The 13,649-nt window shown below is 39.6% G+C and overlaps 4 protein-coding genes and 1 non-coding gene across 8 annotated transcripts; 3 read left to right on the top strand and 2 right to left on the bottom strand.

The window, feature by feature from the left end:
- Positions 1-192: 192 nt before the first annotated feature.
- LOC120015387 (protein MID1-COMPLEMENTING ACTIVITY 1-like) lies at positions 193-5,316 on the top strand. Of its 4 annotated transcripts, none has more exons than XM_038867795.1 (10): positions 193-355; positions 557-640; positions 907-1,092; positions 1,188-1,616; positions 3,015-3,412; positions 3,848-3,957; positions 4,054-4,125; positions 4,441-4,547; positions 4,781-4,874; positions 5,098-5,316. In XM_038867795.1, exons 4-10 carry the CDS (start codon positions 1,206-1,208, stop codon positions 5,160-5,162), a joined length of 1,257 nt encoding a protein of 418 aa, XP_038723723.1. In that variant the 5' UTR covers positions 193-355; positions 557-640; positions 907-1,092; positions 1,188-1,205; the 3' UTR covers positions 5,163-5,316. The 4 variants fall into 4 exon arrangements, 3 of the variants coding, with proteins under 3 accessions (XP_038723723.1, XP_038723722.1, XP_038723721.1); XM_038867794.1 differs by having other exon boundaries at positions 904-1,092; positions 1,206-1,616; XM_038867793.1 differs by having other exon boundaries at positions 904-1,092.
- LOC120015389 (SKP1-like protein 1A) lies at positions 5,098-8,416 on the top strand. Its single transcript, XM_038867796.1, has 3 exons — positions 5,098-5,216; positions 6,470-6,848; positions 7,951-8,416. Exons 2-3 carry the CDS (start codon positions 6,549-6,551, stop codon positions 8,098-8,100), a joined length of 450 nt encoding a protein of 149 aa, XP_038723724.1. The 5' UTR covers positions 5,098-5,216; positions 6,470-6,548; the 3' UTR covers positions 8,101-8,416.
- A 602-nt stretch (positions 8,417-9,018) lies between these two features.
- On the top strand, positions 9,019-10,753 carry LOC120015494 (SKP1-like protein 1A). The gene is made up of 2 exons (XM_038867952.1): positions 9,019-9,359; positions 10,407-10,753. Exons 1-2 carry the CDS (start codon positions 9,036-9,038, stop codon positions 10,578-10,580), a joined length of 498 nt encoding a protein of 165 aa, XP_038723880.1. The 5' UTR covers positions 9,019-9,035; the 3' UTR covers positions 10,581-10,753.
- An 86-nt stretch (positions 10,754-10,839) lies between these two features.
- On the bottom strand, positions 10,840-13,274 carry LOC120015493 (pentatricopeptide repeat-containing protein At3g51320-like). Its single transcript, XM_038867951.1, has one exon. It carries the CDS (start codon positions 13,121-13,123, stop codon positions 11,438-11,440), a length of 1,686 nt encoding a protein of 561 aa, XP_038723879.1. The 5' UTR covers positions 13,124-13,274; the 3' UTR covers positions 10,840-11,437.
- Positions 13,275-13,548: 274 nt separating this feature from the next.
- TRNAE-UUC lies at positions 13,549-13,620 on the bottom strand. The gene has a single exon. It is a non-coding gene; the product is annotated as a tRNA-Glu (tRNA).
- Between the last annotated feature and the right edge of the window lie 29 nt (positions 13,621-13,649).

Here is a 13,649-nt window from a genome sequence, read left to right as displayed (position 1 = left end):
TCTCTCTCGTTAAGTGAGAAAATTCTAAATGTGGGGGCTTGACGAGTCAAGTAGTTGGTGGAAAGTCAGGAAAGGGCAAACTTGGAGCAACCGTTCCACTCAAGGGGCATTTTCGTACAACACCATTGATGGTTTGGCGTGGCATGGGGCGTGGCGTGTGCATTCGAGTCCAAAGGTCACTGTCTTTTTCTGCATAGAAGAGAAGGGACAAACTACACCGAACCTGTGAGCCGAAGAAGGATAGAGCGAGAGAGAAACTGTAAGTCTGTGCCTCTCTCTCTTTCTGAGCTCAGATCGTCCAAGAATTCCATCAATTGTAACATAAGAAGATCTGCTTTTGCGCAAAGCAATGCATGTGAGTTCCAGAATTCGATGCTATTTTTTCCTCGCCGATTCGATATTTTCTTTGTTATGATATCGAAATTTCACAGTATTCTAAAAAGGGGAACGTGAAAGAAATAACATGGAAAATGCAGGAATCTCAACTTCTTTTCGTAATTTTTGTACGGTTGAGCTGAATTTGTGTCTGCAATCCGATTTTGATGTCTCATGGCAGGTCCTGAGTTTCAGCTGATTTATTATTGTTTTACTCAGACGAGACTGTAATATTAAACGGACGGGGAAGCTCCGGCGACGAACGGTGAGTTCGTGGCTTTTGAACCAACTTGATTCACAATGATTTCACTGAAGCAACTTTACTTTTTCGTCTTTGCACTAATTAGGTGTTTCAGTGCCAGTCACCGTGTTATATTCTCGTCGTCGAAGAAACCACCAATTCTTAACTTTCCTTCTTTGTTCTTTGAATGATTTTTTCCCTTTAATTTTTTTCCCGCTGAAAAGTTCAAGAAACGTAATGGATAATCTTCAACGTTTCGTTTGTGTTTTTTGCCTTTGCTTTTGTAGTAGTCGAAGTGCACTCTACAACCGTTACGATTCTGTAAGTCCAAGATCTCGAAAAACAATGCCGTTCCGAAGAAGATCTCGCGTAGGAACCCTGGATCCGGCTTGAAACCAGAGACTGCATGCTTTAGCGCTTGGTTCTAACGAATGCAATAGGTGTAGCAAATCAATTTTAATAAGAAGACTGAAGACGTAAAACAAGTTGCTCTCCCTTAATTTCGTTATGCATATCCCAAGATCTTTAGATATTTAATCAAAGTCCTTTGTGTTATGATTGTATGAATCAGGTTGATTGGGCAGTGGAGATGGCGGCGACATGGGAGCATTTTGGAGAGATTGCAAATGTGGCACAGATAACGGGTTTGGATGCGGTGAAGTTGATTGGGTTGATAGTGAAAGCGGCAAGTACAGCGCGTATGCACAAGAAGAATTGCAGGCAATTTGCTCAGCATTTGAAGTTGATTGGTAACTTATTGGAGCAGCTGAAGATCTCGGAGTTGAAAAGGTATCCAGAGACTCGAGAACCCCTGGAGCAGCTTGAGGATGCCCTGAGGAGGTCTTACATTTTGGTTAATAGTTGCCAGGACAGGAGCTATCTGTATTTGCTTGCAATGGGTTGGAACATTGTGTACCAGTTCAGGAAAGCTCAGAATGAGGTTGATAGATACTTGAAGATCGTCCCTCTTATTACGCTGGTGGACAATTCTCGAGTCAGGGTATACATTTCTGTTACTGTATTGTATTTGTATCTTAGTGATAATTGGTATTGTCATTTTTGCCTTGCATATTTGTGCACCGTGTTCGAGCCTTTATGATACAACTAATCAGGAATTTTCCATTCCGGACCTTTGACTTTGTAGAACTTTTTTTATGGTGATTCCTCATATGCAGCTAGTTCCTTCTTCACCAAATATGTTCCTAGATTATGGTTTTCTTGATTATGGTGTTTCTTTTTGGTAGTTCTGTCAGTAAATCCTTGTGTTCTAGTTTCATGGTGCATAAATATTCACACTTTTCATATTGCAGTTTGTTGATCTTAAAGCTCATAAACCACAAAGTGGGGAAATGTTGTTATTATAGTTATTATAGTAAGTTTCATTTTATTTACTTTGGCTTAATGATTTCTTTCTACAACTGAGAATGCTTAGCTAATGAAACGTCTACTGCTACTGCTACTGTTGAAGATGGTAATGGGAGGATACTTGATAATTCCTGTGTAGCACTGATGTTAACACGAAATATGAATGGTTGCTAGATTAATGTGGTTTCTAAAAATGGTAAAAGTAAGCTCTCGGCCGCTCTCTGTAAGGGCTGAAGAATATCTTTCTCATAATTTACACTCATTCAAATCTTTCTTATTAGCATTAGCACAACCATTTGAATTTTGAATTGCAACACAAGATGATCTGTTGTGGCTTCTATAGGTAGCTAATGGTTTAAACCTCAAAGTTCTGGAAAACGCCGACACAAGAATGAAGGAATTGGACATCGGCAGAATTATCCAATCCTAGGCTTCTTTTTATGTCATTAGTTATGTGCTGACTAGGTGATTGAGCCAGAGATCTGGAATCTATCTTATGGAAAGGACTTGGAAACTTGGAATTGGAATGCATACTTCTTCTCGGGTTCTTGCTGATTTGTCATATGAACAAAGATTGCATAGTTTGATATTTTTGCAGGCCAAAAGACGGTGACTTACTGCTAATTCTATAACTGGGTGGGGTTTTATTGGTTTTTTTTTTTTCTCTATGTGAATTTAATCCAGGGTGAGAAATATATTGGTACACAGGTCAGCACCATCTTCGTAGAAAACTGATAGGCGTGCGTTCTTTCATTATGTAGGATACCTATGCCTCGATCAAATTTATGGCTTAGACATCCAAGAGTCCTTGCTGGAGATAATATTCCTAACCACCACTTGCTTTTCTTAAATGTAAATAGTGAATCCCTGGTGAACTTATAGAATGCCAAATTTTAATTTACACATGGCACTCTTGTCATTCTCGCCTTCCCTGTTGGTATTTAGTAATAAGAAATTGATCTCCTTGGTAGAGTCACTGCTTGTACTTATGTGCAACTTGAGTAAATTATTCTCATTTGGTTTCTTTCCACAGGAGAGAATAGAATATATTGAGAAAGACCAACGCGAGTACACATTAGATGAAGAGGACAGAAAGGTGCAAGATGTGATCATGAAACCAGAACCATCAAAAACTGATACTATGATATTGAAGAAAACTCTTTCTTGTTCCTACCCAAAGTTGGGCTTTAATGAAGCACTGCAGGAAGAAAATCAAAAGCTTCAACTAGAGCTACAACGGTCACAGGCTCATTTGGATGTAAGTCAGTGTCAGGTTATCCAGCATTTGATTGATGTAACAGAAGCTGTTGCATCTAATTCTCTCCCTGACAAGAGTTCACCCATCAACGGTTCCAAAAAAGTGGATAGTGATAAAGAAGACTCATTTGAAGAAAGCAATCCTAAGAAAATTGCTTCTCTGAGAACTTCAAGGTTGGTTTGCTTTAGCCTCTAAGATAGACAGAGAGCATGATCTGGACAGATATCTGTCTCTGAATTTTTAATTTCCCGTACAGCAAAAGTTTGAATCGGGGTAAAATGGTCCCAGCTTGCCTACTTATGGTTGCTGCAGGGATTGAGGCTTTCCTAACTTTGTTTGTTTGCAGAGCGGTTTCTGCCTATTTCATGTGTTATGCGTTCAACTGTCGCAAGTTATTGTAACTAAATATGATTTTTTATGTGTAACTAAATATGATTTTTATGTGTAACTAAATATGATTCGACTTATGCCTATCTGAGAATGGCATATTTACATGATCCAGGAACACTGAATGATCTGAAACCTTGAAAAGTTTTGACACCTTTGAATTTGTTTCGAACTTAGTGTGTTCTGATGCTCTGAGGGTATGCCTTTTATTTTCTGTCCAGAAACACATCTTCGGTTTCATCGGGACATGATCTGCTTTCAAGTAAAGGTTCACATCGGCATGAAGAGTGGAATACTGATTTACTGAGTTGTTGTTCAGAGCCCTCTCTATGTATGGTATCGTGCAGTTTGTCGGTTAGAAGAACATTTGCCACCTAAGATTCTGTATCTGTTGATCGTCTTATGAGTTTGCAGTCTTATCTTGCAGGTATAAAGACATTTTTCTACCCTTGTGGCACGTTTTCAAAGATTGCTACAGTGGCAACCAACAGCCACATGTGTGAGCAACTTAAATTCTGTTCCAAACTTGTTTACTTTCAGTTACATATGTTTATGTTAAAAAATTGTGAAGTAGCTGCATCAAAAGATTACGCATTGGTGCAACTCATGACTGCATCAATGCTCTTACAGAGTGTAGATGGTTGGGCCTTTTTTATTTGAGATTTATGAATGACTTGCATGCTTGAACTAGTATATTTTTTCCAAAGGCAACTGGTTAAATATAGAAAGTTATATATGCATTCCTCTTATGCTTGTGGTATGACTTGAAAGCTTATATGATAAGGTCTATCTTTCTGTTATTCATTGATTTCAGCTTCAGCGGAAGCATGTAATGAATTGATGGCATATTCGTTGATATTGTCATGCTGTTGCTATACCTGCTGTGTGAGGAGGAAGCTTCGCAAGACATTCAACATTACGGTAATCATCTCTGGCACTTCATGATCAATGATCACCATGATCACCACCGAGGGATTAACTTGTTTGAGTGCATTGTTTAAGATATCATTATTGCTATCATCTCTATGACCATATCTATTACAGGATGCATGTACTAGCATAATTGGTGTGGGAAAAAGGTTTTCAAGTGTTTGATTGAAATTTCACCGGCAGAGTTAAGTTGATTGAAATTGCTTAACACCTTGCTTTGGCAGGGAGGCTTTATTGATGATTTCCTTTCACATTTGATGTGTTGCTGCTGTGCTCTTGTCCAAGAGTGGCGAGAGGTGGAGATCCGGGGGGGTTGTGGTATGTTTTAATAGATATATTTTAGACTTCTGTCCTTGAAATTTTTTTTAAAAAATATTGTTTCTTCCTCCGGCCATGGTGACATATTATCGTGTCTGATGGCTTTGCTTTTCATATCAATATGATGTTTTCTGGTTGGGCTTTCTTGTACTCTCATCAGCAGGGGTCAGATCACTACCATAAAACAAGTCTGTACAAACACTCAATTAAAATCATTTTGCAGGTCCTGAGAAGACGAAAACAAGCCCTCCAGCCTCACAATTTATGGAATCCTCAGAGATTGAATGAAAGGTTTTATGAATTGCTGCTTGCAAATTTATAAACCTGGTTTGAAAACTGGAGGTAATGGCATGTCGTTTTTATTATATGAATTCCCCACATGTAAAGTATATTTTGACCCCCCATATTTAGCTGTTTGTATAATAAACTAATTGTTTTACTTAAGCGTTCTTTGATACCACTTTTCTTTTCTCATGATCATACTAACTCTTAACAGTGGCTCCTGAGTCCTGACGGGGCTTGTGACAAAAATGCTTCCTCACTAGCTGTTGGGGGTCGGGTCCGCTTGGCGGGCCATCCAGGCCTCATTCAGCAAGTGAGACCTATATGGGCCGGGCTGGTCTCACGGGCTACTGGCCCACATTGACACCTCTACTTACCCTCACTACATTATCATTAAAGCCATCATCCCAGACAATATTGGGGTATGCTGTAAGGATCATATGAAAAATTAGTTTGCTCGGGGAATTCTCGTAATTTAGAGACAAGTATTGTCTGGAACCAGTGCAGATTTTGGCCCGTAAAACCATAGCAACGTAAATCCTACCAACCAAGCAAGGGACGAGGATTCCTGATGTTTAGTAAGGGTTTAGGGTTAATTAATTGCGCACTTATCAAAAATAACAACACTAATTCGGACAACGCAAGCCAACTATTTAAGATAAATGTCTATGCGGAGAAAACAGAAAGAGTTGCCTATGAAGAGAGAGGCTTTACCCCATGCATATGTTGATGAACTGCTGTGAATCCCCTGATAATGGAGCTCCACCACATACGCTAAATTGGAGATTCCTTCCTAGTAGCTATCCAATAAGATATAAATCATTCTTGTGTTTGGTTTTATGCATATAAGATTTGAAGCCATGCATCATCGTCCTTGCAGTGAAATGTGCTGATATACAGGGAAGCATCCATGATTTAGAATAAGCGGGCATTGAGGTGTTTTGGCCTTTGGGGGGTAGCGCCTCCAAATTTTTTGTATTGCTATTTATATGTCATTTGTTAGCTATAAGTCTAATGAATATAATTAGTTTTACGAGATTATAACCATTATTAGAGTACCAAAAATCATAACACATCATCAATCACTATCCAAAATTTTCAAACAATGTTTAAACATTTCACACTCCAATAAAAACTTAGAAGTGATGGGTTTACTCTATGAAAAATGTTTGAGATCTTAATTTGCAGTTCTAATTTTATTTTCAATTCATGTGAAATATTGAATGTTACGTGAGCACTACACATATATGATAGTAAAAAATACCTAAAAGATTATGGGTAAAATGAGTATCCTAAATTGGGGATCATTTCAGTCTTCAGATACGGAAGTCTCCAACTCTCCATGTCTAAAGTTCACAACTTCTGAGTTAGTGGTTAGTGGTTCGAGAAGCAATGGCGTTGTCTCCCAAGAAGGTTACGCTGATCAGTTCCGTCGGAGAGCGTTTTGAGGTGGAGGAAGAGGTGGCGCTGGAGTGTCAGACCGTCAAGCTTATGATTGAGGACGAATGTGCCGACGGTGACATCACCACTCTCGATGTGTCCGGAAAGATTCTGGGGATGGTGATCGGGTACTGTAAGAAGCACGTGGAGTCGAACAAGTCTGGAGATAGCACTGCGGTCAAGACTGAACTTAAGGCCTGGGACGCGGAGTTCGTCGAGGTGGACACGGACCAACTCTATCATCTCCTCCTGGTACGATTTCTTATACTTGCTTTAGTGGAATTCTGTCAGGGTTTCGAGATTGTGCGGGTTTTTCGATCACTTTTGCGATTTGGTGTCCCCTGTCAGGGTTTTGTTGATTCGATGAGGCTAGGGTTTTTGAATAAAGGGGTTTTGAGTCTTATGGGATGCAATCGTATGATTTTGGGGAGAAATGTAGATTTTTTTTTTGCTCCTATTAAGTTAGGAAGTCATTAATATTACTGATAGCATTGAAATCACCAATAATCATTCATGGATTCCCCCTGACTGTAGAGAGGCCTTACATACTGTATGCAAGACCCCTTTTAATGATGACAGTGGTTACAAATGGACTGATTTTTCTGGGAAAAAGTAAAAGAGTTGCCAGTAGCCCACTAAGTGCTTGAGTAAATTGAGAATGGTTCTTAATGTGGTTATTGCTTATGCTAATTGTCTGCAGATGTTTTGTCGTTAACATTTCAGTTACAGTATTGGATTTTCTGGCTACATTTTTGAAAAACTGTTAAGGCTTGCTACACTTAATACCTGATAATTTTAACTTTGTTGTGTATATTTACTTCATGGTTATACCGTTCCATGTATATAAAGTCATAATGGTCTTGGTTTCATTGTTACTGAAGGTAAAGTTGTTGCAGAACTGTTGGTCTTTAAGCTATTTATATAGACAACATTATTCACACCCCGGAATAACTAATAATATGCAGTTTTGTCAATTAAGTATTTGTTTTGCAAAACAACTTGCTTGATAAGATATTAAGATGTTTAACTATGTTTGTTTTTTTTAAGATAGGCCAAGGCTTGTGACTCTTGTCACTTGATGGTTTATTTCCCAGTTGAATATGAACTATCTCGTGGTTTTTGTTGTTGGTGCCTAAGAATCTATGTAAAGAATAATGGTCTTATTATTCAATACGGTCACTGTAACCTATAAGGTAAGGAAGTTGTGACAGAATTCTCTTCCTAATGGTCTTTTTAAGTTTCTTCTACAACGCAGTCCATGGCCCTTGGTCACTCTGACAATGTCGTTTAGGCAGCGATTCCATAATACTGTGAGTTCAAGATAGTTGACAGCTATTTTTCTGTATTCTATCAGGCTGCAAACTATCTAAACATCCCAAGGCTGCTCGAACTACTTTTCCAAACTGTGGTTGACATTATTAGGGGAAAGACTCCGGAGGAGATTAGGGAGGTATTTGGCATCAAGAATGACTTTACCCCTGAGGAGGAAGCAGAATTTCGCTAGAAGCACCGGTGGGCAATCCTATGAATTCTTTGGTTGTAGGTTTTAAGGGGAAATGTTGTGAACAGTAACTGCATTCAGATTAAGCTAAATATACTACTGCGATTTAGCATAAGGTTGTATTAGGAATAGTTATATCATATTATGTACAACAGTGTTTTTTTTTTTTTTTTTTTTTCCCATTTGAAACTCGGTTGCATGGGTAGAAAACAGATTGTTTCTGGTCAAGGGTTTGAGGATGTCTTCATGCTTTCATCTTAGTTGTAAGCCGCGTTTTCGCGCATGTTATTTAGTAGTATTATAATTCTTTCACAATAAACGCTCGACCTTTGATGGATAAGTTGGTAAACTTTCTCCAGAGTACGAGGTTGATTATGCTCTTTGCTTCTATCTTCTTCGCCCTTCTTGACTTCTTCCCCCCATAATCCGTGTGTTCTTTTCCTTTTCAAGTCCTCTCATGCCTTTTCTGATAGTAAAAGCCACAGGGTTACTTCAACAGTAAGGAGAAGAAGGAGGAGAGCTTGATTCCCACCCGAAACGGCACACCAAGGAAAGCTCTTATAAGCTAACAAATTTGTATTTTATGATATACGAACAGCTAAATTATAACTCCTACGTTTCCTCACAATTCAATTAATGACAGTAAATAAAGTTTATGTTCCACCCATCAGATTCTTCATATTCCTTGCCCTTGGGTGTGTATTAGAGGGGCATCTCTGGCACACTCGACCAAATCAGTCTGAGATGAGTCATGTTGGAGTCGGTTTCCTCTCCATTCATGCTCTACTAACCTCTGATTGTAATAAATTTCTTTCGTTTTTTCTTCTTTTAAAAAAGTCTTGGAAAAAAAAGACATCGGCCCACTGGACCGGAGGCGGAAAAACATTAAAACAGTCTTTCGAAGTGTATAAATAGAACGAGGGAGTCTCAAAACCTATATGTTGAGAGGGTTTAGGTGGTATTCGATGGCGTCTTCAAAGAAGGTCACTCTGATCAGTTCTGACGGAGAGCGGTTTGAGGTTGATGAGGAGATTGCGTTGCTGTCTCAGACCGCCAAGCATATGATCGAGGACGAGTGTGTCGATGGCGGTATCCCTACTCCCAACGTGACGAGCAACATTCTGGCGAAGGTAATCGAGTATTGTAAGAAGCACGTGGAGTCGTCCAAGGCTGAGGATCGCAGTGCCGCCGAGGAGGAGCTTAAGGCCTGGGATGCCGAGTTAGTGAAAGTGGACCAGGCAACACTCATCGATATCATAATGGTAAAGTATTCTTTATCCTTCTTTGATTTATACGTTACTTTATTTCAATTACTCAAGTTTTAAACCTGAAAATAGGGTCTTCGTTCATGAATTTTCGTGTTTGAAATTTGGATTTTCTTATTGTTGTTTCGTTGATTTCAATGGGATGGGGCTAGGGCTTTTAACTTTTCAGTCATGTGATGCAGGTACTGTATACTTTATGGGGGGAAACCGGAAAAGTAGGGTTGTTTGCTTGCTTTGACGTTAAGAACTAAGAAGTCTACTATTGGGGTCGTTCTCTGTATATTGACTAAAGAAAGCTTTTGGTGTTGGTGGTTATTACTGTTAGTTTTGCTATTGGGAGATGATTTGCAAACTGTATTGGATTTTCTGGCTATGTCTTTTAAAACGGGCTATGCTTGGTGCTTAAGGCCTGATACGGAGTGGTGATTTTAGGTTCTTTGTCAATTTTATATTATACTAGACATCTAAACCCTTAATGATCTTTGTTTGTTATTATTGATAGTGAAGTTGTTGCCAGATAGAACTGTGTTGATTATGGTCTTTAAGCTTTTGATCAGATTGTTATCAGTGTGGACAATGTAGTTCTTCATTACCCAGGATCACTAATCATACATCTATTATGCAGTTTGTTAATTTTCTATTTATTGTGCATATCAATGTCCTGTGGATGATGGTTACATTGTTGAGATATGCGAAGATTTGGCACTTGAAGTTCTTATTTCCATGTTGAACATGTAATTTTATTGCCCATATCTGAGTGTCTGTCATTCTTTTCACGCGTTGAGAAATTCTACACACACAATGGTCTTATGATTCATTGTTGCCAATTGGAAGAAGTTGCTCACAGAATCATGTTCAGATGGTTTTACAAGTTTTTCTTCATTTTTACTATCAATGAAATATTGAAGTCAAGGAAATCAATGACCCTAGGTCACTGATAATGTATATGATGTGGATGATTTAGTTAAATAATATTATGAGTTCAACATGTTTATGTGGCATATAATACAAGCTTGAAAGTTTATTTTCTGTATATTCTATCAGGCTGCAAATTATCTAAACATCAAGGGGCTCTTTGACCTGACTTGCCGAACAGTGGCGGACATGATGCGGGGAAAGTCTACGGAGGAAATCAGGAAGATATTTCATATCAAGAATGACTATACCACCGAGGAGGAGGAAGAGGTTCGCAGGGAGAACCAGTGGGCATTCGAATGAATTCTTGGGTTTTGAGAGAATGTTATAGGCAGTAGTAGACTGCTTTTAGTTGAAGTTATATACTTCCACCTATCTCTGTAGGTGTATTTGGAAATCAATTGCAAGTGTTGATGTCAGTTGGTGCAATGGTGTTGTGGAGTTAGTCGATTTATCAAATGGCCTAACTTGACGTCTGTTCTTCGGTTGGAAACTTTAGATAATTGCCAACAACAAAACGTTTTAGCTATTTTGCCAATGACCAGAGTTAATGTGATCAATTCTGAAAATCTGAGATCGAGAGTGATTCCCCTATACTGACAATACTACATAGTCTGTTCTACTGTTATAGCAGCATGAAAAACTTCCATCATTCCAAAGGACACACTACTCTCAATCATCCAAGGAAGTCTATAAGACAGTATGCAAAGCAAATAAACGAACGAACATCACTGAGAGAAGATGTCAATTGCCCTATTACATCAAAGAAACTAGTATGTAACTTTAAAAAGCGAGCAACAACCATCTTCATGGGAGTCTCCCTCCCATCATATCAATTATGCCTACATATTGCATCCCCTTGTTTTAAAGCTTTAATGATCCAATTCAGGAATTCATTCAAAAAGTTGAGTGAAGGCACAGAGCTAGACTTCCTTCTTGAGCAAATCAGAAATCCTGAACTCCTAAAAAGGTATTAATGGCGCGATTACCTTCCAAGATAGAAACGAAGCAAGGCAATAGAGCGATCGCACCTCTGGTATCACATCAGGAATGTCCACCCATATTGGATTCAATGTTCAATTCTGTGCTCTGAATTGTGCAATGGTGGCTGCTTTGATACTGTGGGGAAATTCTTCACCTCTGAGCAGTATCAGGCCGCATCATGTTACCGCTAGAATCTCTTCTTGCAAACTACGCTTCACTTTTAATCCATGAACAATTTGTTTTAGGTCCACAAGCCTGCTTCCAGGAATTCTTCCGATTCTTCTTTCCTTCATTATATCTTTTACAGCAGCAACATCCCCCCATCGACCTGCTACAGCATATATATTTAAGAGCAACCGATAGTATGCAAAATTCCATGGTTCCCTGTCTATCAGAGCTTTTGCAATTCTTTCCCCAAGTTCAACATCCCCTTGAAATCGACAAGAAGCGAGTAAGTTAGCCCAAACCATGGATTCGGAGGACAGATCCTCGACATCTTCCGGCATGTTCCTTAACATTTCCTCTGCCTCCTGAACAAGGCCGGCACTGACATGAACATTAGCCATGCACCAATAATGTGCGAAATTGGGCTTTATGTTATACACAGAAACCATCTCACTGTAGTACTTTCTTCCATCTGTTAACTTTCCCGTACGAGCACAGGCACAAAGGATGCCAATAAAAGTAATTCCATCAGGAGGATTTGTCTCTCCATCTCCTAACCCAATTTGGTCCACCATTTCTGCATATAATTTAAGCCCATCTTCTGGACTCCCATGAATGCAGTGACCCAAGATTATGGCATTCCAACAGACCAGATTTCTATCAATCGTTAAATTAAATACTCTGCGAGCAGTTTCCACCTTCTGGCACCTGCTATACATATCTATCAAAGCTGTATAAATCATTATGCTGAGTTTCAAAAATGTTTTGAATAGAAATCCATGAAGTGATCTCCCTTCCTTTAGTCTAGCTGACCTACCACAGGCAGTAAGCACACAGACCATGGTAGTATCATTCGTTCTCAATCCTATCTCGACCATTTTCCTATAAAGTTTCAAAGATACCCCAGGTTTTCCACCATTCAAGTATCCATTAATAATGGCATTCCAAGAAACTACATTTCTTTCAGGCATTAGATCAAACAACTTATGAGCAACATTCAAGTTTCCTACTCTAGCATACCCATCAATAATGGAATTCCATGACACCAAATCCTTTTGGGACATTAAATCAAATACCTTCCTTGCATACGCCGTAGCTCCACAGTTGCCATACATGTGAATTAAAGAGTTCTGTACGGGTAACATCCAATCGACACAAGTCTTCACGGCCTGCCCATGTAACTTTTGTCCTGATTCAACACACTCGGCCTTCGAACAACACCCAAACAGCGGCACAAACGTGAAGCTATTTGGAGAGAACCCATTCTTAAGCATCTCGAAATAGAACCCCACAGCTTGCCTTGGATTAGAACTACTCAAGTATCCCTCAATAAGAGTGTTCACGCAGAACGTATTGGGCGAATCAATACATCCAAAAATCAAGACTGTGTAATCGAAATCGCCGAAATACAAAGAATGTTGCAAGACCCTGCTGCTCCAATACGGGTTATAAAATATACCAGAAGTCAGCAAGTGAGCTTGGATTTGTAAAAGCTGCTTTATACTCTGACATGTAGATCCTCTAAGAAGTTTGAGGCTTGAGTGATAAATAGAGAATGTTCTATTTTCTCCAGAATAACAAGAAGGGGAAGAGGAACGCGAATGAAAGAGAGTGGGATTGGACTGAACTATCTCGAGATGGCGATTGCGAATGGTGGGTCTGAATCGAACGAGCTCTTGCATGGAAATTCTTGCCATTCATTTGAAAATTCAACGCTTTGATTTCCTGTTGAACTCGATTTGGTTGAATCCATCAGCGCACATTCCTCTCAGAACATCCTCCGTCACTTGTAGCCTCAAGAGTTCAGGGTCAGCTCCCGGCGGCGAAAAGAAAGCTTACGGCGGCATCTTCTGCAACTCATATTATGACATTATGCAACACGGAGTCGAGGATTGTCTTCTTGTTGGGCCATACTTGGGCTTTTTTTTCACTGAGCCCAGATGTGCGGAACACTGGATTGTTCCAGCCCACTCACATGCAACACGGAGTCGAGGATTGTCTTCTTGTTGGGCCATACTTGGGCTTTTTTTCACTCAGCCCAGATGTGTGGAACACTGGATTGGATTGTTCCAGCCCACTCACATACGGCGCCGTATAGCAGCTTGTTGTTTCTAAAAAAGAATTCCGTTGCCGGGAATCGAACCCGGGTCTCCTGGGTGAAAGCCAGATATCCTAACCGCTGGACGACAACGGATTTAATGCGACCAATGTCGTTCGATCATT

This window comes from Tripterygium wilfordii, chromosome 14, assembly GCF_013401445.1.
Source record: "Tripterygium wilfordii isolate XIE 37 chromosome 14, ASM1340144v1, whole genome shotgun sequence".
In the NCBI taxonomy this organism is placed as follows: domain Eukaryota; kingdom Viridiplantae; phylum Streptophyta; class Magnoliopsida; order Celastrales; family Celastraceae; genus Tripterygium; species Tripterygium wilfordii.
Note: the sequence above shows the minus strand (reverse complement) of the source record. Positions and strands in the feature narration are given on the sequence as shown.